This window comes from Ailuropoda melanoleuca, chromosome 15, assembly GCF_002007445.2.
Source record: "Ailuropoda melanoleuca isolate Jingjing chromosome 15, ASM200744v2, whole genome shotgun sequence".
In the NCBI taxonomy this organism is placed as follows: Eukaryota; Metazoa; Chordata; class Mammalia; order Carnivora; family Ursidae; genus Ailuropoda; species Ailuropoda melanoleuca.
The window spans coordinates 84,219,197-84,244,443 of record NC_048232.1 but is presented as its reverse complement, the minus strand read 5'-3'; the positions used below and the strand labels follow the sequence as shown (position 1 = coordinate 84,244,443).

The following is a 25,247-nucleotide window of genomic DNA, read 5'->3' as shown; positions in this document are numbered from 1 at the left end:
AATATAGTTGCCCTACAATGTTGTGTGAGTTTAACGTATATGATGTAATGATTTGATAAGTGTATATATTGTAAAATGATCACAAGTTTAGACAACATCCATCACCTCACACAATTACAAAGTTTTTCCTTGTGATTGGAACTTTTAAGCTCTACTTTCCCAGCAATTTCCAAATATGCAGAACAGAATCATCAGCTATAGTCAATATGCTGTACATTGTATCCCAGAACTTTTTTTTTATCTTCTAACTGGCTATTAAGTCTTCTGATTCATGAACACAGGATGTCTTTCTATTTATTTAGGTCTTCTTTAATTTCAATGGTATGTTATAATGTTCAGTGATCAGAAGTATATTTCTTTTGTTAAATTTATTCCAATGTATTTTACTTCTTGATGCTATTATAAATGGAACTGTTTTCTTAATTTCATTTTTGAGCGTGTTGTTAAAAGACTTAAGTCTACCTTTTGAGCTTCTCTCCACTCTGTCTCTTAAATGACTTAGCTAAGGCATACTACACTAGACTTTCTTCCTTGAAGGGATAGACTGGGAAACTGCCCGTTTCTGTATCTTAATTCTCTTTCAGTGAAGCCTCTCCTGATGCCATCATCAGATACAATCTCTTTCTCTGTGTGTTTTCATACCTCTTGACCAGTCCTCCAGCTCCAGGAGAGCTCTCATTGCTGTTACTGCCTGTAGAGGATCTTTTTGTCTCTCCTGCCAAACTGGTGTTCCCTGAGAGCAGGGAACATGTTTGATTCACCCCAACTCTGACAGAAGCCCAGATGGCACCTGACACATGTCAAGTGGTCAATCCACATTGGGGTGTTATTATTTAATGGGTATAGAGTTTCAGTTTTACAAGATGAAAACAGTTCTGGACATGACTGGTGGTGGTAGTTGCCCAATACTAATGTACTTAATGCCACTGAACTGTACACCAAAAATGGCTGAGATGATAAATCTTGTTTGTGTATTTTACCATAATAAAAAATCCTGAATGAATAATACATAAAAACAGAAACAGAATTGAGATAAAAATCAAGTTGTGATTATATATTACCATTTATATATTTATATATAATTTTTAAAAATGCAAAACAATATTATTTATCATTTATGGATTCACACCCTAGAGGGAAAGCCTGGAGCTCCATGGGCTCCTTCTAAGTTTCCACACCACCACTGGTAGATATAGAGAGAGGCCCCCTAAATCCAATCTTACCACCATTATTAGTCTTGAAGCCATCAGGACTATTCCTATTGTGTCCTTTTCTCCTGTTTACATTAGTCACCTCAGGAAGCCCAGAACTTTCAGATCATCCCATATGGCTTAAAACATGCCCTTTTCTGTTCCCATCGCCCACTCATTCCCAGTTCCCAAACCCTTCCACAGTGCCCTCTAGAACTCATTCACAGTTATCAGCAAATTCCTTGTCCTGTGCACCTTTTTTTTTTTTAAGATTTTATTTATTTATTTGACAGAGAGAGAGACAGTCAGTGAGAGAGGGAACACAAGCAGGGGGAGTGGGAGAGGAAGAAGCAGACTCCCAGCGGAGGAGCCTGATGTGGGGCTCGACCCCAGGACTCTGGGATCACACCCTGAGCTGAAGGCAGACGCTTAACGATTGAGCCACCCAGGCGTCCCCTGTGCCCCTTCTTTGACTATTCCCTTCACTTTGTTGCCTTGATCCTCTTCCAAAAACCTGTTTTGCTTAAAATCTCTCAAGTTGAGGCTATTTTTGCTCCTACCTCCCTAGTTCCCAAAACATGGCCTCTAAGTTCTCTTTCTTCCTTCTGATCTCCTCCACTTGCCTCAGCCAGTCATGCCCATGCACGCGCCTAGGCTTTATCATTACCAAGAACAGCATGCTCCTCAATAATCCCAATTCAAGCATCCCACGTTACTACCCCCCCACCATCTTTCCAGCTCACTCCCTCTAGTATTTCAATACAACAATTCTTTGGCCCCCATCAGAACCAAAATCTTTGGAAACATCCTTTTATTCTCTCTTATTCTTACACCTCACACTGATCCATCAAGATTCTATTGGCTCCATTTCAAAATATATCCAGAAGTTAATGCTCTTCACCACTTCCGCTACTACCTCTCGTCCGCATTACTACCGCAACCTCTGAACTGGTTTCTGCACTTCCACCTTGTACCCTTTTGGTCTCTTGTCCTAGAAGCCAGAGTCATCTTTTTTAAATTCAGCCATGAATCAAACTATGGGACTATATGAGATCAAGAAAGAAATAAATTTAAAGAGAAAAGAAAAGCATCAAAGACTGAGCCCTGGGGCACTACAACACTTAGAGGTCAGGGAGATAAGAGAAAATCAGCAAGACACTGAGACAGAACTGCCAGACGCATAGGAGAAAAATCAGGAACGCATAGCATTCTAGATGACAAATAAAGGCAATGTTTCAAAGAAAAGAGATGCTGTTGATAGGTCAAGTAAGATAATGACAAATATTGATTACTGGCTTTAGTCATGTGTCTGTTACTGATAAGTGCGTTTTCAGAGATGTGGTAAGGTTGAAAGCCTAACTGGGGTAGGTTCAAAAGCAAATGGGAAAGCAGGAAGTGTATACAAACTTAAAGCATCTTGGCATAGTAGAAAACCCAAACTCTGCCAAAGACTACTAGGGTTGTGTCGAAAGGACTCAGGAGCTACCCTGAATAGGCTCCCACTGACTAAAGATAGGACAATTGGAGCTTCAAAAGGGTAATAACTACATTGGATTGAAACACATCAAATATTTTCAAATCCATGAATTCATAATGACACTAAAAAAATCTCTTTGGTTCCTTTTGAGGAATGCTAGAAAACCAACTCATTTCTTGTAAAAACTGTATTAAAGGAAAGAATCAAACATTCAACCTATGCTTCTTATATCATCTACCATTCAGAGTAACTGAATAGTTGATGAAGGGAAAAAAGTTTCCTTTTATGCAAGTATCCCAGTTAATAAACAAAGATTGAATGACAGGATTAGGGTGTTATTATTTTGCAACCCCTAATGAATTAATAGTGGGCAATAATCACCAATGGTTTCAAGTATTACCAAAAAAGAGGCAATGGGGGGCACCTGGGTGGCTCAGTCGTCAAGCATCTGCTTTTGGCTCAGGGCGTGATCCCAGCATTCTGGGATGGAGCCCCACGTCAGGCTCCTCCGCTGGGAGCCTGCTTCTTCCTCTCCCACTCCCCCTGCTTGTGTTCCCTCTCTCGCTGGCTGTCTCTCTCTGTGTCAAATAAATAAATAAAATCTTAAAAAGAGAGAGAGAGAGAGAGAGAGAGAGAGAGAGAGAGAATGGGATATTGTATATCCAGGTATCTCACTTGAAAACTCAAACACTTCAACTACAACTTTCTGCTTCCATTCAAATTAAACCAGGTCTGCTTGTATCATGTATGCCCTAACAGTAATCAAAAAGATGGGGTGCCTAGCTGGTTCAGTTGGAGGAGTGTGTGGCTCTTGATCTCGGGGTTATGTTTGAGCCCCATACTGGGTGTAGAGATTGCTTAAATAAATTTTTAAAAAGTTTTTTAAAAAAGGAAGCAAGATTATTAGTCAGTGAAGAAAGAGTATCCTTAGGTTGAGGCTGAACTGTCCATATCGAAGGAATAGAAGCAGTCTTCAATGAAAGAAGCTAGAGATTAAGTGATCAATCAGATAAGTCCTTGATCCATAAGAATTTATAAAGAATCTAGAAAGAGAAAATTGTATACACACAATCACTGTCAAAGTGATCCAAGATCAGCCTGACTGACAATGTTCTGGGTCCCAGAAACCCAATTTTGTTAGATAAACTGTTAACAAAAGAATATACCTCGGGGCGCCTGGGTGGCACAGCGGTTAAGCGCCTGCCTTCGGCTCAGGGCGTGATCCCGGCGTTATGGGATCGAGCCCCACATCAGGTTCCTCCGCTATGAGCCTGCTTCTTCCTCTCCCACTCCCCCTGCTTGTGTTCCCTCTCTCGCTGGCTGTCTCTGTCTCTGTCGAATAAATAAATAAAAAAAATCTTTAAAAAAAAAAAAACAAAAAAAAACAAAAAAAAACAAAAGAATATACCTCACACTTCTCTCCTCAAACTAGAGGTGGTACTAAGAAAAGAGCCTTGGGAGTTGGTCAAGTCTAAATTGGAGTCCTGGCTCCCCCATCAGTTGATTGTGTGACCTATAAAAAGTTACTTTAACCCAAGTCTTTTTTTTTCCTTATCTGTAAAAAATGGAAATAATAATCTTTACCTCTGAGGACTGTCCAGAGAATTCACTAAATCTGAATGCGTCAGCCCCCTCCCCCTCTCCATTCCACCAAGACTCTCCCTCTCTTCCTCTCTATCTATCTCTCTCTGCCACCTACCTTCTCTCTATATATATCACCATGGTCTCTCAAGGAGCCATGATGTAAAGGGGTGCACCTGGAGGAGGAAGAGCTCCAGGCATTTTGGTCATACCTCATCTAATGCACCGTCTTTGTCCTGGCAGATTGCAAGCAGATAGATGGAGGCTCTGAAGATCACCAGTGGAGGGCGCTCACCCTGGTCCTGTAGAGACAGGAGGAAGCTTTGCACAGCCACGAACAATTCTGCTTCTGAGACAAACCTGTCGACAAAGGAGAGTCTGAGTGAAAAAGACAGAAATGGCTATCCTGCCTTGCCACGTTCTGTCTTGCCACATCCTCCCTCTGCCTTCTGTCCTTCGGCCCCAGCATGTCCATGGCTTAATGACATGCTGCACAAAGAGCATGCTACATATACTTACAAAACATTGTCATACATGCATAACACAAGGTTCTATGCTTTGTACAAGTCCCTGTTAGGGGCCAGAGACTCCTCACTCACAATTAGGAGGTAAAGCGTCTGCCAGCTAGACTAGCACTATTAAAAAGAAGGATGCTACTTCTGGGGTTTTGGAGTCCCTCTTTTGGCCACCGGTCCACTCCTCTTTATCATTAAACATTGGTGTGTTCAATGGGCTACTTTCTGGGGAAGGGATTTGTCTATGCTTGTACATGCAAGGGCAATAGGGGTGAGAAGGAGACTGATTTTTTTTGGTAAAATACAAAAGGCATATACCCTATTATACATTTTGAATTTTCTACCATGAGTATCTCTCATCTATCAGATTAAGTTCCTAAAAAAATTAAACATTTTAAAATGGGTAATACTAAATACAAACAATGTCCTAGGACAGAAAAGAGGCAGTAGAGGAAAAACTAGTGAAATTCAACAAGAATGCCAAGACCATTCAACGGGGGAAAGGACAAGCTTTTCAAACAAATGGTCCTGGCAAAACTGGATATGCAAAAGAATGACATTGTTCCCTCACTTAACATGATATAAAAGAATATTCCCCAAATGGGTCCAGACCTAAAACTATAAAACTCTTAGAAAAAAACATAAAACAAAAGCTTCACAACATCAAATTTAGCAGTGGTTTTTTTTGGATATGACAGGAAAGGCACAGATAACAACCACAAAAAACAGACAAATCGACTGATGGTTTTTAATTTCTGTGCATCAAAAGATACTGTCAACAGAGTAAAAAGGCAACCCACAGAATGGGAAAAAATATTTGCAAATCATGTATCTAATAAGGGATTAATATTCAGAGTAAACAGAGAATTCCTAAATCTCAATAACAACAAAACTTGCTGATTCAAAAATGGGCAAAGGACTTGAATAGATATTTCTCCACAGAAGACATACAAATGTCCAATAAGCACATGGAAAGATACTCAACATCACTAATCATTAGAGAAATGCAAGTCAAAACTGTAAGAAAATAACCTCACGTTCATTAGGATGGCCACTGTCAAAAAGTAGAAGACAACAAGCGTTGGCGAGGATGTGGAGAAATTGGAACCCTTGTGCACCATTGGCGGGAATGTAAAATAGTACAGCTGTTGTGAAAAAGAGCATGGCATTTCCTAAAAAAATTAAAAATAGAACTATCAGATGTTCCAACAATCTGGGTATATACCCAGAAGAATTGAAAACAGAGTTTCAAAGAGATATTTGTACACCCATGTTCACAGCAGCATTATTCACAACAGCCAAAAGGTGGAAGCAACTCAAGCATCCATCGATGGACAAATCTATAAGCAAAATGTGGTGTATACATACAATGGAGCATTATTCAGCATAAAAAAGGAAGAAAATTCTGACATGCTACAGGACGGAAACGACACTGTGTTAAGTGAAATAAGCCAGTCACTTATAGGATTCTACTTACAGGGAGTACTTAGAGTAGTCAAGATCATTGGGACAGAAAGTAGAATAGTGGTTGCCAGGGGCTGGGAGGGGCAAATGGAGAGTTATTCAACAGGTACAGAATTTTACTTCTGCAAGATGAAAAGCATTCTGGAGATGAATGGTGGTGATGGTAGCACAACAATATTAGTGCACTTAGTACCCTGAACAGTACACTAAAAATGGATAAGACGTAAATTTTATGTTTGTGTATTTTACCACAATAAAAAAAATGGAAAAAATAGCAATGTACCAAGTGTCTTAGTTTGATAAATGTACCATAGTTATGTTAACATTAGGAGAAAATTAGTGAAGAATTCTCTATATTCTTTGCAACTTTCCTATAAATCTATAATTACTCTGAAGTAAAATGTTTATTTAAGAGATAAAAATAAAATGGATAGGTATAATTTATACATTACACAGCTACTAAAAGTATGAGGTAGACCTATTAATACATGTACTAACATGAAAAGATCTCCAAGATATATTGTTAGGTTAAAGGGCAAATTGAAGACTTTGTATAATATCCCATTCTGTATACTGGAAAAAAGAAGCATATGTGTGTTTGTTGATGCACAGACAAGTTCACACAGGACACCTAAAAGTAGTTAATGCTGGCAGGTGTATGGAAATGTATTTTATTTTAACTTTATACCCAACTATTTTACTTGCATATTTACATGATTTGAAAAAAAACATTCAAAGAATCACATGAGCAGTAATCAAAGCAGTAAGGTATTGGCATAAAAACAGACACATAGACCAATGGAATGGAACAGAGAGCCCAGAAATAATGCCATGCATATATAGTCAATTAATTTACAACAAAGGAGCCAAGAATTACAATAGGGAAAGCATAGTCTCTTCAATAAGTGGTGCTGGGAAAATTGCACAGCCACATGCAAAAAAAAAAAAAAAAAAGTGGACCACTATCTTACACCATACACAAAAATTGACTCGACATGGATTAAAGACATGAATTACAACCTGAAACCATAAAACTTCTAGAAGAAAACATAGGCAGTAAGCTACCTGACATCGGTCCCAGGGATGATTATTTTAGATCTTATACTGAAACCAAAAATAAACAAATGGGACTATTTCAAACTAAAAAGCTTCTTCAAAGCAAATGAAACCATCAACAAAATGAAAAGGCAACTTACTAAATGGGAGAAAAATCTTTGCAAATCATATATCTGATAAAAAGTTAATATCCAAATATAAAAAGAACTCATACAACTCAATAGCAAAAAAAAATTTTTTTAAATAAGTCCAATTTAAAAATGGGCAGAGGGGACACCTGGGTGGCTCAGTTGGTTAAGTATCTGCCTTTGGCTCTGGTCATGATCCCAGAGTCCTGGGATCAAGCCCCACGTCAGGCACCCTGCTTGGTGGGGAGCCTTCTTCTCCCTCTGCCTGCTACTCCCCTTGCTTATACTCTCTCTCTCTGTCAAATAAATAAATAAAATCTTAAAAAATAAAAATAAAAAAATAATAAAAATGGGCCGAGGATCTGAATAGACATTTTTCCAAAGAAAACATGCAGATGACCAACAGGTACATGAAAAGATGTTCAACATCACCTATCATCAAGAAAATGTAAATCAAAACCACAATGAGGTATCACCTCACACCTGTTAAGTGGTGATTATCAAAAAGACAAGAAAAAACAAGTGTTGGCAAGGATGTGGAGAAAAGGGAACACAAGCGCATTATTGGTGGGAATGTAAATTGGTGCACCCACTATGGAAAAGAGAATGGAGTTTCCTCAAAAAATTAAAAACAGAACTACCATATGATCCAGAAATTCTACTTCTGAGTATTTATCTGAACTCAAAAAGATATGTACACCCCCAAGTTCACTGCAGCACTATTTACTACTTCCAGTAGAACATGGAAAAAACCTAAGTGTCCATTAGTGGATGAACAGATAAAGAAAACGTGGTATGTACATACACACAATGGAATACTACTCCACCATAAAAAAGGGGAATCCTGCCATTTGTAACAACATGGATTGACCTTAGGGCATTAGGTTAAGTGAAATAAGTCAGATAAAGAAAGAAAAATACTTTACGATCTTCCTTATATGTGGAATCTTATAAAAACAAAACAAAAAACTGAACTCATCGATAAAAATAACAGATTGGTGGCTGCCAGAGGTGGGAGTTGGGAGTGGGCAAAATGGGTGAAGGGGGTAAAAAGGTACAAACTTCCTGTTTTAAAATAAACAGATCCGGGGGATATAATGTACAGCATGGTGACTACAGTTGATAATACTGTACTGTATATTTGAAAACTGCTAAGATAACAAATCTTAAAAGTTCTTAACACCAGAAAAAAATTTGCAACTATATGTGGTAATGGATGTTAACTAAACTTATTGTGATGACCATTTTGGAATATATACAAATATCGAATCATTATGTTGTATACTTGAAATTAATATGTTATATGTCAATTATATCTCAATTTAAAAAAAGAATCACATGGGTCAAGTGATTTTCAATGAGGGTGCCAAGACAATTCAGTGTGGGGAAGAACAGCCTTTTTAACATATGATGCTGGAACATCTACATAAGCCACATACAAAATAATGAAGTACTGATACATGCTACAGATATTATGCTAACTGGATGAGTCTCAAAAACATTATGCTAAGTGGAAGCCAGACAAAAAAGGTCATTGTATAATCCATCTATAGGAAATATTCAGAGTAGGTAAATCCATAGAGACAGAACACAGATTGTTGGTGTCAGGAGAAGGAACAGGTAGTGAATGGTTGGTGGGTACGAGATTTTATTCTGGAGTGATGGAAATGTTTTGGAACTAGACAGAGGTGGTGTTTGCACAACACTGTGAATATATTAAATGCCACTGAACTGTTAACTTCAAAACAGTTAATTTTATGTTATGTGAATTTTACCTCAATAAAAATTTTTAAGCTTAAGGAATAATAGTCCTTTTATTTTGAAATTTTAATAAATTGTACAGTAATTTGTTTGTTTTTTTAAAGAGACAGGGGAGGGGCAGAGGGAGAGGGAGAGAGAGAGAATCTTAAGCAGGCTCCACACCCAGCACAGAGCCTAGTGCAGAGCTCGATCTCAGGACCCCGAGATCAGGATCTGAGCTGAAACAAGTCGAATGCTTAATGGACTGCACCACCCAGGTGTCCCTTAAATTGTGTAGTAATTTTTTTTTTGCATGGAGAAATAGATTTTTCATTTTTATTGCTGTATAGTATTACATTAAAAGTCACAATTTATTTATTTGTTCTACTGTTGGACATTTGGCTTGTTTCCAGGGTTTTTTTTAAATAATTTTTTATTATGTTAGTCACCATACAGTACATCCCTAGTTTTTGATGTAAAGTTCCATGGTTCATTTTTTAAAAAGATTTACTTATTTGAGAGAAAGAGATAGCCAGAGAGAGCTAGCACAACTGGCAGGGAGGGGAGGGGCAGCGGGAGAGGGGAGGGGGGAGTGGGAGAGGGGAGATGGGAGGGGGACAGAGAGAGAGGAAGGGCAGAGGCAGAGGGAGAAGCAGGTTCCCCACTGAGCAGGGAACCTTCCCCAGGGCTCAGGGCTCAATCCCAAGACCCTGGGATCATGACCTGAGCCGAAGGCAGACACTTAACCAACTGAGCCACCCAGGCACCCCTGTATAGTAATTCTTAAAACCAAAGTAAACCACTAAAATTTTTTTTTATGCACAAACAATACTTTTTAAGGATATTTTAATTCTCATTAACATTCTAGGCCTCTGCTCTCAACACTGTGACTACCCACCTACCTTAACCCTCCTCCAATATGTGAGCCCCTCAGGAATACAACCCATTTCTCACTTATCTCTGTGTCCTCAGTGCCCAGCACCAGGCTTGGAGCAGATGCCTCTGTGACTATTTATGGAACTTAATCGGGCTACAGATGTGGGTCCCAGGATACAATGCCAGCCACTGGCATTGAACACTGACCTATCCTCGTAGATGTAGGCCAGGTAGAAGAGGAGCAGGATGCAGTACTGTCTCTGGCGAGCAGTTCCCTCCACATACTGGCGATCTGACAGGAAGGCAAGGCTTTCGGGGCTCCTGCTGCTTATCTGGGGCAGCCCATGCTGCAGGAATGCAGACACTGCAGAGAGTTCTAGGGAGGAAACAAGCAGGAGAAAGCCACACAGAGAACACAGGGAAGCAGGTAATTAGCACATGAGTACCTACTACATGAAGAGTACTGCACAGGATAGCAGGGTACATGCAGGATAAAAGGAAATCAGAGCTTCCTATTCCTTTATACAGCTTTCAGCCTGCTAGGAGGGACTAAAGGTAACATGTGGAAGAACATGGATACAATCCTTCATTCATTCATTGACAAACGTTCATTGAGTGGCTACTCTAGGCCAGGCTGTGACACACAGGCCCTAGCTCCAGGAGCTTGTGGCTGAGAAAAGACAGATAATGAGACAGTTACAGGACATGCAATCAAGTACTCTGTTAAAGTGTGGAAGAGGGTGTGACTCATACCACTGAGGACAAGCTCAAAAAGGAGGGAACTGTGGCAGGTAAGCAGAAAACAGGCAGAAAAGTGAGGGCAGGGAATCCTAGGCACAGGAAGCAAGGTGTTCAGAGGCCCAGAGGCATAAGAGGACATGTTTAGGGTGCGGCAAGGAATTCAGTCTGACCGAACCTGCCATGAATAGATGTGGAGTGTCAGGAGTTGCAAAACTATGTGAAATGTTCTTCATCTGTATTCCTGAGGGGCTCACATATTGGAGGAGGGTTAAGGCAGGTGGGTAGTCACAGTGTTGAGAGCAGAAGCCTAAATGTTAATGAGAATGTAATTTGTAATTTGAATGCTGAGTAAAGAATTTGTATTTCATCCTGAGAACACAGTTCCTATGAAACCTCTGTTTCAGAAAAGAAAGCGTATTTTAATACCAAAAGTGTATGAAAGGAAAAGATTTCAGAGCTTAAACTTTGAATAAAGTCAACTTTATAGAAAATTCACTATATTACCCTTATTTTCCACATTTCACCATGGATCAGAGGAACCTTCATCACTGTCTGACAGTGCCCCACAAACTGATGTTTGGGGACTATAGCTGAAAGCTAGGGTGTCAGGATGATAAGACTTGGTTTTCGGATAGATCTTTCCAGCAGTGGATGGAGAGACTGGTTGGAAGATGAGAAACTGAAAGCAGGGGGCCAAGTTAGAGGTCAAGTGAAGAGTCTGTCCCGCCAGTGCAGTGGACTTAGGGCCAAGTACTGAGGGTGAGGATGGAGAATGCGCACAGCAATTTGATAGCAGAGCCAGATCACATCTCCTAATTCTAAGTTTAGTGATTTTTCCACCAAAGTACACTATGATTGTTATCATAAAAATGAAACTAATATCCTTGAGTTTCACACATCCACCCGCCCTTTCTCCTGATATATAAAAGAAAGAAGCAGCCTGCATGTAAGTAAAGTCTGCTGTTCTTCCTGGTGCTCTGAGATTTGACAAGGCCTCAGGGTCTAAAGAGGCAGGTATGTGGGGCTCCTCCTATTTCCAAAAAAGAGGGTGCTGTCAGCAGCAGCGGGGCTAGCACAGTGAGCACAAGAGGTCTGTGCAGCTGCTGCCACCATGATCTTAGGCACCAACCATGGCAGAAGGAGTTGTGCTAGTCTCTCTGCAGGCCAGACCGCACCTCAACAATCAGAGAGCAGGACACCAGGCAAAGAGGAGTGGCTGCTATAGTGAGAGAACCAGGAGCCAAGCCACATTGGAAGGAATGAAAATGTTCACCTGGGCTTCTGTCTCCCTCAGCACAGTGTTAGAGAAAAAAGAAAAGTGAGGTTTAGGAAGTGGGGGGACATGACCCATCTTCATAAATGTAAAAAAGAGGAAACATGCCCAGCACCACAAAGAAGGTAATATATTTGCTGAATGAATGAATAAAACAATGATTAAATTGTTTTATGTTATACCAAAAAGAGGTCTAGGATAGAGGAACTCCATGGGGCAGAGAACATGTCGTAATTATCAGCATATCCACAGCAGCACTGAGGCCTCCCTGGCATGTAGCCGAAGCTCAATGACTATTCAACAGAGGGAAAAACTTCAGCTCTCAGCCCTCCATCTGCTGTTCTCCCTGCCTACACTCTACATGTACCTCCTTTATCTTACTCAGACCTCTGCTAACACACCACCTACTCACAGAGGACTTCCCTGACCCCCTATCCAACATGCATCTTCTCCCTCCAACATCCTCTATCCCTTTTCCCAGTTTTATTGTTTTCATAGCAACTATTCATTTCTGACATTGTATCTATGTGTTTATTGTCTACCTCTCTCATTCCCTGAGGACAGGACTTTGGAACTCTATCACCAGCACCTGGAGGCTGGCACACAGTTGATGCTCAAGAAATTTTCTTAAATGAAGAAACAAAGAAATGGAACGGGCCATTCCAAGTACTTTGAGCAGAAGTCTCTGGAGGTAACAAGCAGAGAGCAAAACGCCTAGTGTAAGGGACATTACAGAGGAGATGGCCAGCGTGAGGAACTGGGCTTAATAAGCTTTGCAGTCTTTCTCACCCTTAGAGTCTAAGGGTCCAGGAACCTTGGATTCTATTGTTTTCTGATTCTATTATCTCATCTCCCTAGGTGTTAGCCCCTAGTCCCACCATTCCATGATTCCATGGTTCCTCTGGGCAGCTTCTACCAAAGAGGTCATAATTATTGTAATATTAACTCACTACCCAGCCAATCAACAAAGGCATCCAGACTATAAAAAGATCACCACGGACTTGATGAGTGGTCAAGGTGCAGCATCTTACCTTCTTGGGAAGGTGGTCCTGTCTTCTCTGGAGCTGAGAGGAGGTTGAGGGTCATGTAGTAGAGGAAACTGGAACACACCTGATTTAGGGCTGAGTGACTAAGAGAGGAGAGAGGAAGAGAGAACAAGAGAGAGGACATTGTGACTTTGGCTGGGACAGCATTATCCCTGCCATATACTGGGACACCACTGTCTTGTGCCAGAGCCCAGTGAATTCTAACCATGGCCCTGGAAGAAAAGTTCTGGAGGTAGCTGTGAATAATTAACAAGGAACCTGCTGCCACAGCTATAACTTAGGCACATACGCACTCACTAAAATTTAAAACTGGAAAAACAAATCAAGGAGGGCTACCGAACTCCAACCTAACAAAACATACAAACAAAAACAAGTGCTCCTAGGCCAGGAAAAGGCTTGGGAGTACGAAGGGGAAAAAAGGAAGCTATTGAACCCAAGACAGGTAGTCAAGGAGAACTAGAAACATCCAAAATTGTGACTTTGGAATCCAGATGGATCCCTGTATTTGTATCCCCTCCTGAAGGTTGGGTGTTCTACTCAGATATATGCAAGGAGACCCAGATACTATATTGTGGTCACTGTGCAGGCTGTAGCAGTAACAAATGGGATCTGCCAAGTAAGTGCAGAGACAGGTGGCAAATCAGAAATGGGAAGGAAGAGAAGGCTACTCTAGAAACATAACAAGACAGAGACTCAAGTCTCTACTTTGAACAAGAGATTTTCTCCTCTGGAAATGCTGGGCTGACAGCAACTAGAACATGACTCTCTCTCTGTGGACACGTCTTTCATTACCCTCTCAGGGCTTCCATTTCCCCATTTGAAAATGAGGGGTTAGACAAATGATCACCAAGAGCCTGTCCAGTTTTGACATAACAGGTGCCCATCCAAGTATCACATGGAATGAATGTTTCAGCAGAATCAGATTAAATAAAAGCTACAGAAGCACGCCCAGTTCATACCACCAGCTGCTGAGCAATTCTGACACTGTGTCAATCCCCTCATGGTCCTATGACTAAACCATACCAGTCAGAAATTTCCACTTGTCTAGTCAAGGACACTGGCCCCTCAGCCACTAATTTTGCCTGAGACCATACATACCTCAGGCTGCCGCAGAATCTGGCCTTCAGTTCCAGGGTTAGCCGTATGAAAGATGAGGAAGCTTGGGAGGAGTGGGAGGAAAGCACAGAGCAATTTCAACCAGACTTATTACATGCTCATCCTGGCCCATACTGATCACATCCTCTACTGCCTTCCCAAACCAAATCCTCTTCTAGTGAGCCCCCTCTCGATAAAAATCACCACCATCCACCTAGACAGCAGCCACAACCCAAGGCAGTACCTGAGCTGTCCCCTCTCCCTCCTGCCCCACATCCAACTGTGGCACACCCCCCAACACTGCCTTAGTTCCTATCACCAGCCTGAGTTAATGCAAGAGGCTGAACTATTTTCTCCTGTCTTGCATCCTTCTAATTCATGGTTCACACGAAACCAAAAAGGATCTTTCTAAAACAGAAATCTGAGCCTATCACTCCTCTTCTTTAAGACTTGAAGCTCCTAGGATAAAGTTCAAATTCCTCACATGGCCAACAAAGCCCTGTATGACCAAGCCCTGGCTACTCCTCTGTGGTAGACCTTCCACTATATGCTATGGGGCAGGAATAAAAGGCAAGGCTTTAAATGATAATGATAAGAGGCAAGTATTACAGAGATTCAGAAAGCAGACTCCAGAGCCAGATTCCCTGAGTTTGAATCCTGGGTATACCACTTCCAGTGCAATCCTGGGCAAGTTATTCAACCTCTCTGAGTTTCAGTACGCTCCTCCATAGAATGAAGACAATCATAGTACATGCTTCCTAGGATTTTTCTGAGAACTAAATGAATTAATACATTTAACCACTTAAAACAGTATCTGACAGGGGTGCCTGGGTGGCTCAGTTGGTTGAGCATCTGACTCTTGATTTCAGCTCAGGTCATTATCTCAGGGTCCTGGGATCAAGACCTGCAGATTCCCTCCTTAGTGGGGAGTCTGCTTGTCTCCTTCTCCCTCTACCCTTCCTCTTGCTCATGCATGCTCTAAAATAAATAAATAAATCTTAAAAAAAAAAAAAAAAACAGTATACAGGGATGCCCGGGTGGCTCAGTTGGTAAAGCGTCTGCCTTTGGCTCAGGTCACGATCTCAGGGTCCTGGGATCGAGCTCCACATCTGGCTCCCTGCCCAGCGGGAAGTCTGCTTTTCCCTCTGCCTCTCCTCCTGGCTTGGGCTCTCTCGCTCACACACATGCACTCTCTCTCTCTCAAATAAATAAACAAACAAACAAATAGTATCTGACAATGGTCAGAGTGTAATAAATGTTAGTTGTCATTGATTATCAATTATTACTACCTTTCTCTCTCCTCCCTTTCTGTTTTTGGCTGTTTTCCCCTTTCCATTCTCACCATCACTAATACTTTCTAAAGAAAATAAAGGAGATTCTGACTCTGACTCCTGGGCTTATTCTGCAGATAGAAGTATTTACAGGGTGACAACTGGAAAAGTGAGAAAGGAAGGTTTACACTTGAGAGGAAAAAAATGACTAGTGAGAGAATAAATAGATGCAAGAAGGCCTGGAAAAGGCTGAGGGAGTCAAGAGCCACTAGGGTTCGATTTTAGGAAGGCAGCTCAGTGTACAGTTAGACAGCAGCTTTCACATGGAGTGCCACCCCCTCTGCCCCCGGAAGGCATATGGAAGTATGTGGGGACGTTTTTCAAGTGTCACAATGACTGAGGGTACTTCTGACACTCAGCACTCAGGAGTCAGAGATGCTAAACATCTTGTGAGGTCTGAAGGAATATCAAGTATGGAGAGCAATGTGGAAAGACGTGTGTTTTGGGCTCTGAACTGGAACCTCCTTGACATTCTTAGAGAAGTATCAATAAATTTGAGAACTTACTTTAAGTATCTTTGGTTGTTGGACGGTATTTCCTTCCACTCAACACTAGGCAGAATACGGATATTGACTCTGAGTGATTACATATATCTCCTGCCCACGGGTTATGCTCTCTTTGGATACTCTGAGCATCTGCCTCCCTCCCAAATTCCACACTTGCCTGCTGCCTACCGAGCTTCTTGGAGAACTTCTCCTTCATGTGGGGAACGATGACAAAGAGGCTGTGTAGAATCGAGAGGAAAACTTCCATCAAGTTTGGGTGGGTGGCCTGCTCTGAGTGCCTCTGCAAAGAACCAGGAGGGAGAACAGAGCCCACCAGGACTGAGCTTCTGAAGAAGAAAGCATCAGCAAAACTGGCATCAAATCTTGCAACAACAGACTAACCCCTTTCACTTGAAAAGCACAAGAATAGCTCGGGAACCTGAAGTCACAAGCCTGCATTCAAGGCTTATATCCACCACTTAATAAGTTGTGTAAGACACATTACCTCTCTGGGTCTCTGTACCAAAAAGAATAAAACAGGAATAACAAGACCTAGCTCCTGGAAACAAATGAGATCCGATGTGTAAAAAGTACTTTCTAAACTATAACGCAGAGTGACACTCAAGTTTCTTTCTTTTTTTTTTTAAGTAGGCTCCACACCCAACATAGGGCTTGAACTCATGACCCTAAGATCAAGAGTCCTGTGCTCTACTGACAGCCAGCCAGGCACCCCTCCCTGACACTCAAGTTTCTATGACTATAGCCATCAGTAAAAATGATATAGTTTAAAAACTATCTTCACATTTATTTTTCATTTGACCTCTGAACACTCCAGTCATGAGGTGGCCTGATGTAGCAGACAGAGCTCTGGATTAAGAGTAGGCAAACCTGGGTTCCAGATCAAGCTCTCACAAAGTCACTGTGTGCCCAGGGGTCAGTTACCTGCTCCCCTCTCAGTGTCTCACTTCCCTACCTGTAAAAGCTGGGGTCTCGGAGACATGGTTCTTATAGATACCTCTCCTTTGGTTTTTAAATTTTAAAAAAAAAGTTTTTATTTAGAAAGGTAATATACGCTCATTCAAGAAAATGTATAAAATACGGAAAAGTAGAAAGCAAGAATAATATAATTCTATCAACTAGTTCTAGATCTGATTCTAACACTTTGTAAGTCTAGGAAGAGGGTAGAGCAGATGAGGAAACCAACGTGAACTGCCCAAGTGTTACTGCTAGTGAGTGCCAATCAGAGCATGCGTGCAGCCCATGGCTCCTGACAGTTACCCACCTGAATGCCCAGCATGCTGCCTCAGAGGCTTCTTCTAAGAGGTCTCTGCCTCCAGAACCAGAGGATGCCTCCCTCCTCCCATCTACTGTTCCCAGTAGGTGTTTGGAGGTGTCCCGACTAAAAGGCACTCTGTGGGCTCTCACGATGTCCAAATCTCAAAGAGGACAGGACTCACCCAAAGTCAGCCAAGCAGTCAGCCACCCTGAACCCAGCTCTTCCTGCCACCCCCATCTCAAGTCAGCTCAAAACGGAGCTCTTTTGGACCAGGTCTGTCTTCGGAGTGGCCAAATCTCATTTTACAAAATACGTGTGTGTTCCTTAGTGAAAACTGAATCACAGACATTCACCACAGTTCTTTACTAATCATAAGGACACATGGGTTCAAATCTCAGCACTGTCATGCACTTTCTTTACAGCTATTGGAACATGACAACCTTATCTTTAAATTGGGATAATTATAGCACCCATCTCACACAGTCACTGGGATGATCAAATTAGGTAATGAATATGAAGCATTTATCACTCCATAAACACTACCTATTTATTATTTTATTATTATTGCTTTCTACTTTTTCTTGAGAGGCATCTGTTAGTGTACAATGAAACACCATACTTTGGGGTTTTTTAGGGTTTGGGGTGTTTTTTTTAAGATTTAAAAAAAATTTTTAAGTAATTTCTACACCCAACGGGGGGCTCGAACCCACAACCCCAAGGCCAAGAGTCACACACTTCACCGACTGAGCCAGCCAGGCTCCCCTACACTTTCTTTTTAAAACCAAAGGAAAAGTGTCTGAACAACAATACCACAGAGACCCTCAGAAGGTCCAGTTGAGTACTCGAAGCCTTGTGTCTCTTGGCCTGGCTCAGTCTCACATTCTTCTCCTACCCAAACTTCATGCTATCTGTGGCTCAGGGGAACCCACCATCACCATGGGGATACAAAGGGAGTCACAGGCACTGAGAAGAAATTCTGAGAAGGCCTCCAAAGTGTCTTCCTTCTCGGCACTGGGAGCTGTGAATGGATTCTCCTGGGCTGAAGGCTCACTCTGGAATTCCACAGCCAACCTAAGAAATCAACGCGTGAGTATATCACTACCTATACAACATAAAGGTTAGAAGCACCCTCCCAGAGGGACGCCTGAGCTCAGGGTTCTGAGAAAGTATCCCCATCAGCAGATCTGGAGAAAATTCAAGAGCCTCAGTGACGGAGGACCTGGTCCTTGGCGACCCCTCCAGCTGCATGCTCCCCACTCCCTCTCCCGTGTATTATTATGACATGACTCTTTGACCCGACTCCACGTACTTCCCTGAACATACCATGCTACTTGCTGTTTCACATCTCTTTGCCTTTATGGATGCTGCTCTCTCTACCAGGAATGCTTTCCCCAGATTTGTGACAACCTAATGAATTCCACATATATACACAAAACTGCCTCTTCCCCAAGAGACTGTGAGCTCCTTGTGGGCAGGAGTCAAACTGACCTTAACTTTCTACTCCCACTGTGTAGCCACAGGCCTGACACAGAGTAGATTCAAAAAACATTTGTTACTGGGAATTAAATTAGTCCAATAAGCATTCAGCAAACACCTATAGGGCTTCAGAAAGAGGAACAAGGCTGAATAAGACAGAACCTCATTGTACAGTAATGAAAACTTCACCAGGAGGGAATCTTTAGAAACCTCCCACTCTAGCTCCTCCTCCTCAAACCTTCTCTACACACTCCTCCACACACACACATCCCCAGCCTCTGCCCCAGCCAAAGTGCCCTCAGTATGCAGCAAAGCATCAGAAATCAAGTATTGCTTCTAGAACTTCACCCTCAGACTGATTCTTTTCCACCTCCACCCTCCATAATACTGCCTCAGACCACAGAAGGTCCCTCACCTGCAGGCATTTCTAAATCCCTCCAGAGTACTCAGGAGGAACTTTCCCCTTCGAAGAATGGCCTTCTCTGAATCTCTGTTGGAGGCATGGCCCTGAAGTGAGAAGGAGAGAGGGGCATCTATTAGTCAAGTACCTACTCTGTGTCCCAATCTGTGCTTGGAGGACCACAGATCTCTTCCTTTCTCACTGGAGTCTGCCGTTCCCATACACCAACACTTTCCAGGGGATCTTGATTATATCCTCAAAAATCTAGTCATCTAATAGCTCTTTTAAAAAATGGCAGAAGGGGGAACATTAACTATCTGTCTCCCTGTGAACCACAGGACTGGCTCTTGTTCTATCATATGCAGAAAGCTGTCACAGGCTGGTAGACATTAGCCTAACTGGTTCTAATGCCCATATTAGTTGCTCAAAACGCATGAAAATCCCACCCCATCCAGTGTGATAAGCTTAGTTTCCAAAGTTAATTTTGAAAGACATAACCAGCATTCATATTACCCATATCCTTTCTGATATTTTAAGTGATGGACAATTAAAAGCCATCAGTTTCAACACACTGCACATTGGTAAGATTCTTTCTAAGATTCTAATGAACCCAACCTTAAATAATTTTGTGAGCATGTTTATCATAACTGCTTGGATGATATAAAAAACAAAATGTATAGTATAGTAGGTATGAGAAAAAACACCCTGGGATTTACTATCCAAGCTCAGATACTTGCTAGTTTTGGACCTTAGAGAAAAAGTATTTAACCCTTCAGTTTTAAAATCTGCAAAGATGAGGACAGCAATTATTAAGTGTCACAGCTCTGTCATTAGGGGAGAAAAATAACATCTCATTATAGATCTGTGTGCATGAGAAAAAGCTATAAAGAGGCATACAAAGGTAAGGCAATTATCTTCTTAAAACACATTATAGCATGATCTCCAGAAGAAACAGGCTGCATGCAGTGTACTGACCAGGGGCCTCCTGTTCAGTGGGGTCTGGGAAAAATCTGCACAGCGGCTCAGCATGGCTTCAAGCAAGGCCCGCAGTTCCCTGTACTGCACAGGTGGAATACTCTGATGGTCCTTCCTGCAGCCAGAGAGACAAAGGCAGGCTTAGGGTAAGGTAAGGGTATTCCAAGATACCCTCAGGTTCTTAGGCAATGGGGGACAGTGTGATGGTTCAGAACATGGGTCTGGGATCTGATCTGATAAAAATCCTTGCTCCAATACTTGTCTACCTGCATGACTTTGTGCACATTCCACATCCTCCCTAACCCTGTTTCCTCATCTATTAAATGAGAGGTAATAGTACTTTCTTCATAAAATTATTTTTTTTAAAGATTTTTTTTTATTTATTCGACAGAGGTAGAGACAGCCAGGGAGAGAGAGAACACAAGCAGGGGGAGTGGGAGAGGAAGAAGCAGGCTCATAGCGGAAGAGCCTGATGTGGGGCTCGATCCCGTAATGCCAGGATCACGCCCTGAGCTGAAGGCAGACGCTCAACCGCTGTGCCACCCAGGCGCCCCTCTTCATAAAATTATTTTAAGGATCAAATTAGATAACGTATGCCAAGCACTTAGCATGATGCTTAATAGATAGTAAGCCCTTTTAAATGACATCTGGGACTATTATTGCTGTTATCAAGGAGACAGAGGGTTTTCTCACAGAGAAGGACCTCCTGGTGAAAGAAGTACTATCTAGAACTGAAGGTGCATCAACACATGTATATGGCCACTGTCCTCCAGTAGTAATAAGCTCTCCTGGTGAAGAGAGATCAAATTTGCTCTCTGTTACCTTGGTAAGGAAAACCATGATCAATAGGGAAATGTTATCAGGACTCAGACTTTATTTCAGAACAGATAAGAACTTCCTAAGAGTCAAACTCTATAGAAGTAAAGGGGAAAATGTAGGGGGAGTAAGCTCCCCATTCTTAGAAATAATAAGCAAAGACTAGAAACTAGTTTTGGAGATTCAATCATTGTGAGTGTGGGGTAAATGTGGAAAGTAACACTTTGGGTCCATTTGAACTTTCATATTCCATAGATTCAGGGAGGCAAGAGTCACAGACTAGTCTCACTGCAAGCTCCAACTGGTCTCTGGCCAGCTCAGTCTTTTCATTTTACCTAAACAGAGCTAGATGCATTATAAACTGATGATAAATATAAAAAGATGTTAAATGAATGAATGGCTACTTGACAGGATATTACAACAAATTACCACAAACTGCATGGCTCAAAACTGAAATTTATTCTCTCATAGTTCTGGGGGCTAGAAGTCTGAAATCAAGGTGTTGGCTCCCTCTAAAGGTTCTAGGGAAATCCTGCCTTGCCTCTTCATTACTGGTGGTTGCCAGCAATCCTTGTCATTCTTTGCCTCACAGCTGTATCATTCCACTTTCTGCCTCGTCTTCACATGGCCATCTTCCCTGTGTCTGTGTTACTGTATGTCCAAATCCCCCTCTCCTTATAAGGACACCAGTCTTTGGATTTATGAGCCTGCACAGTATGACCTCATGAATTCAACTATATCTACAAAGGCCTTATTACCAAATAAGGTCACATTCACAGGTTATGGGTGGGCATGAATTTTAGAGGGATGCTATTCAACCCAGTGCACTAACTAAGGAGAAATCTATGTCAACCCTCATCCCTGGACCTTTCTTTGAACACTGAGAGTAATCTCTTGGGCCTTCTAACAGGCACTCAGTTTACTCTATATAGTTAAGTCTTGATTTCCCCTTTCCTTCTTCATTTCTAGAAGCTCTAAATTTCTATCCTACACTGTCAAGCTCTGGGTCCACCATCTTTAAATTCTCTTCAGCAGTTCTCATTCCTCATTCCTCCTTCCAATTGTGCTTCCCAGAGACCCACTGAACCACTCCACCTCAGAGGGACTATCTCAGTAAACATTCTGGGAAATTAACATGGAAAGTAAAATCATCTAAGGATTAATAATCAGCCCCCTGCTTAGCACTCTCCACAATTCTGACCCAACCTGCTTTCCCAGTTTCTTCATGTATTGCTTGCCTTCACACAATCTGCTGGCCAGACTGGCTACTGTACCCTAAGTAACCCCTAAACTTTCCCACCCACATGGTCCTTCCACAAACCTCAATCTCTCTCAACCCTCTTAGCACAGCTCAAACATCTCCCACCTCCTCCCTAAAAGGTGCTACCAGTCCCCCGTAGCACTGGCCTCCTGGGAGACTTCCAGTTCTACATGGGCACCTCTAATTGACACTGCTCTTCCTCTGTACTTTGTTACCCTGTTGGTTTACTCATCTCCCCCTCACTGGGATTCATGCCCCAGATTTAGAGATTCAAATCCAGGAAAAGACAGAGGGGGAAGAGAGATAGACTGAAGTCATTGTAATGTAAATGTTATTTTTTGTTTCCATTTTTAGAATGAACCTAGAGTCGAATCACGAATCACGAAGACTTAAATATGGTTACAGAAGAGACTATAAATATTAACAACCTTTACCATGTAAAATTAAAGGTACAGCTGACTGACACTGAGAAGTAGAAGGTGGGGAGGAGAAAGGAAAAGTCAGATGCTAATAGACTCAGCTAACCAAGAAGGAAGTCAAGAGATACTGCTTGAAGTTGAGGGAACAAGAAATACAAGTTTTAAGTATACTATTTAAAGATTTGAAGACATAAAATATTAAGTACCAAAAATTCCAGAGAAATATAGAGAAGACAAAATTATATGATCTAAATCTTGGTCTTTCTTACTGGTGACTCAATGAATAATGTCCTAAATTGATAAAGTGACAACATATTGTTTAGATGTAAGGAGATAATCACCAGAACCAAAACCAAAATGAGTTACAATTAGTTTCCTTTAGGAAATGGAGACAGAGAACTGTTCTTTTTCATCATAAACCTGTATATTTTATTTTTTATTATTTGAATATATTACTTTGTTAGATTTTTAGAAGTGAAAACATAGAAATAAAAGTGATTATGTAAATAAATGTTTCTTCCATTACTTTTTTCCAAGATATCAAGCATCTTGCTAAGGAATAATTTCCCATCCTGATCCTAGGATCTCTTAGTCTTACCATCCATTTTGACATCCTTCATTCATACGTGAGGTGTATAGTAGTGAGCAAACTGACATGGTCCCTGATCACTTGGAGATTATATTACAGTGAGGAGAGACACAAAACAAATGAATAAACAAGAACTATCAAGTGTTTGGTTGGTGCTATAACAGCCTAATGGGTCATTTAGGGAAAGATGCTCTAAATGTGACCTGAATGATGGGAAGAAGCCAGTCGTGCAAAGATTTTAGGGAAGAGCATTTCAGGCAGAAAGAACAATTTGTAGAAAGGAAATAGAGGAATAGTCTGAGCTAAAACAAAAGACTGAGATTTTTTAAAAGATTACATCCATGAAATAAATAGAATAAAATGCTATTTAAAAACATGCAGATTGGGGGGTGCCTGGGTGGCTCAGTTGGTTAAGCGTCTGCCTTCTGCTCATGTCATTATCTCTGGGTCCCGGAATAGAGCCCTGCATTGCATCGCATCAGGCTCCCTGCTCAGCAGGGAGTCTGCTTCTCCCTCTCCCTCTGTTCCTCCCCACTGCTCATGCTCTCTCGCTTGCTCTCTCTCTTTCAAATAAATAAAAATAAAATCTTTAAGAAAATAAAATAATAAAAACATGCAGATGGGGCACCTAGCTGGCTCAGTCAGTGGAACATAGGACTCTTGATGTCAGGGTCATGAGTTCCAGCCCCACATTGGGTGTAAAGCTTACTTTAAATTTTTTTTTTAAAAAAACATGCAGAGAATTGGAAAGAACTATGCCGAATTAAAAATATGAAAGCAAAAATAAGACACACAGTAGAAGGGTTGAAAGATAAAGTCAAGAAAATTTCCCAGAAACTAGTGCATAATGACAAAAAGATGAAAACTGTCAGAAAACAAAGAAAATTAGAGGACCAGTCCAGGTCCAACATTTGAATGGCAGTTCCAGAAAGACAGAACAGAGTGAACAGGGTATTGGAAAGAAAAAAATTCAAGAAAACTTCCCTGATCTAAAGGACAAATACCGCCTGGAAGCTGCCCTGGCTTGACCTGGCCCACTGGGCATACAGAGGTGGAAAGTTCAGCCTGCCTGGGTCTCTCACCTCAGAAAGGCAGAAATAGCCTTCACTGCCTCAGCAGCCACCTCCAGCACAGGGCTGCTCACTGCTTCTTGGAGAGCACGGCCAGCATCTCTACACATGGCTGAGCTTGTGAACAGCTTGATCTCCTCTGGCTGCCTAAGAAATGGTAAATGAGCAACAAATAAGTGAATGCCTATCACTGACACCACCAGGAATAAACACTTCTTTCCTTCTCCAGTCTGGTCCCTACAGGCCTGACACCCCATCGTTTTGCTCACCGAGTCAGGATCTCAGCAAAAAGCAGCAGGCCTTGCTTATGTACCTCTGTGTTGTTCATCCTCAGGCTTCCCTGTAGGCTCCTCACCACTGACTCGATCCCTATCTCAAAATGACATGGCAGATGCCAGAGATCAGTGCGTGGTAGTTTCTTCACTGCTTGCCCACCAGTGAGAGGCTCTGGACAGCACATATTTGCTGATGGCCCCTCACAGAGGGGCCCTGACAAGATTGAACTGATGGGCTGAGGCTGTGAGATCTTTGAAGGCAGGTCCTTATCTGATTCATCTCTGTCTCCCTGAAACTCAGCACAAGCCCTAGCACAGGCCCTGGTACTCGAGGTTTTTAGTAAATGCCTACTGACTGAGTTGTGCCTTTTCCACTAGACACACTCCTCCTTCTCAAAGAATCAGGTCAGACCTCCACTTCTCCCGGAAGCCTTCCCTGATCCACTCAGACAGAGCTATGGGCCTCCACTGAGCTCCCACACCTCCTATACTTCCCTCTGGCAGAGCCCTAATTGGCTCGTTTGTCTCTCTCTCCCCTTCCAGAGGACAAGGACCACATTATAGCTATCACTAAATCTCTAGGTCCCAGCCTGGTGCCTGGCACAGAATAGGAACATAGAATATAAAATGAATGACTGAATGTGTCCTGTCTAAGAATCCAGACACGATAAAAAAGTCCCAGACAAAAAAAG

General features: G+C 41.8%; 1 protein-coding gene across 1 annotated transcript in view; it reads right to left on the bottom strand.

The window, feature by feature from the left end:
- Nucleotides 1-25,247, bottom strand: part of MEI1 (meiotic double-stranded break formation protein 1) — a 72,587-nt gene that overhangs the window by 27,389 nt on the left and 19,951 nt on the right. The window contains exons 10-19 of the mRNA XM_002929276.3: nucleotides 24,550-24,649; nucleotides 24,293-24,427; nucleotides 20,126-20,240; nucleotides 19,166-19,257; nucleotides 18,204-18,345; nucleotides 16,188-16,299; nucleotides 14,186-14,246; nucleotides 13,073-13,170; nucleotides 10,235-10,403; nucleotides 4,461-4,608 (exon numbers count right to left, since the gene is read on the bottom strand). Coding sequence (XP_002929322.1) covers nucleotides 4,461-4,608; nucleotides 10,235-10,403; nucleotides 13,073-13,170; nucleotides 14,186-14,246; nucleotides 16,188-16,299; nucleotides 18,204-18,345; nucleotides 19,166-19,257; nucleotides 20,126-20,240; nucleotides 24,293-24,427; nucleotides 24,550-24,649 — 1,172 coding nt within the window. The remainder of the gene's footprint in view (nucleotides 1-4,460; nucleotides 4,609-10,234; nucleotides 10,404-13,072; nucleotides 13,171-14,185; nucleotides 14,247-16,187; nucleotides 16,300-18,203; nucleotides 18,346-19,165; nucleotides 19,258-20,125; nucleotides 20,241-24,292; nucleotides 24,428-24,549; nucleotides 24,650-25,247) is intronic.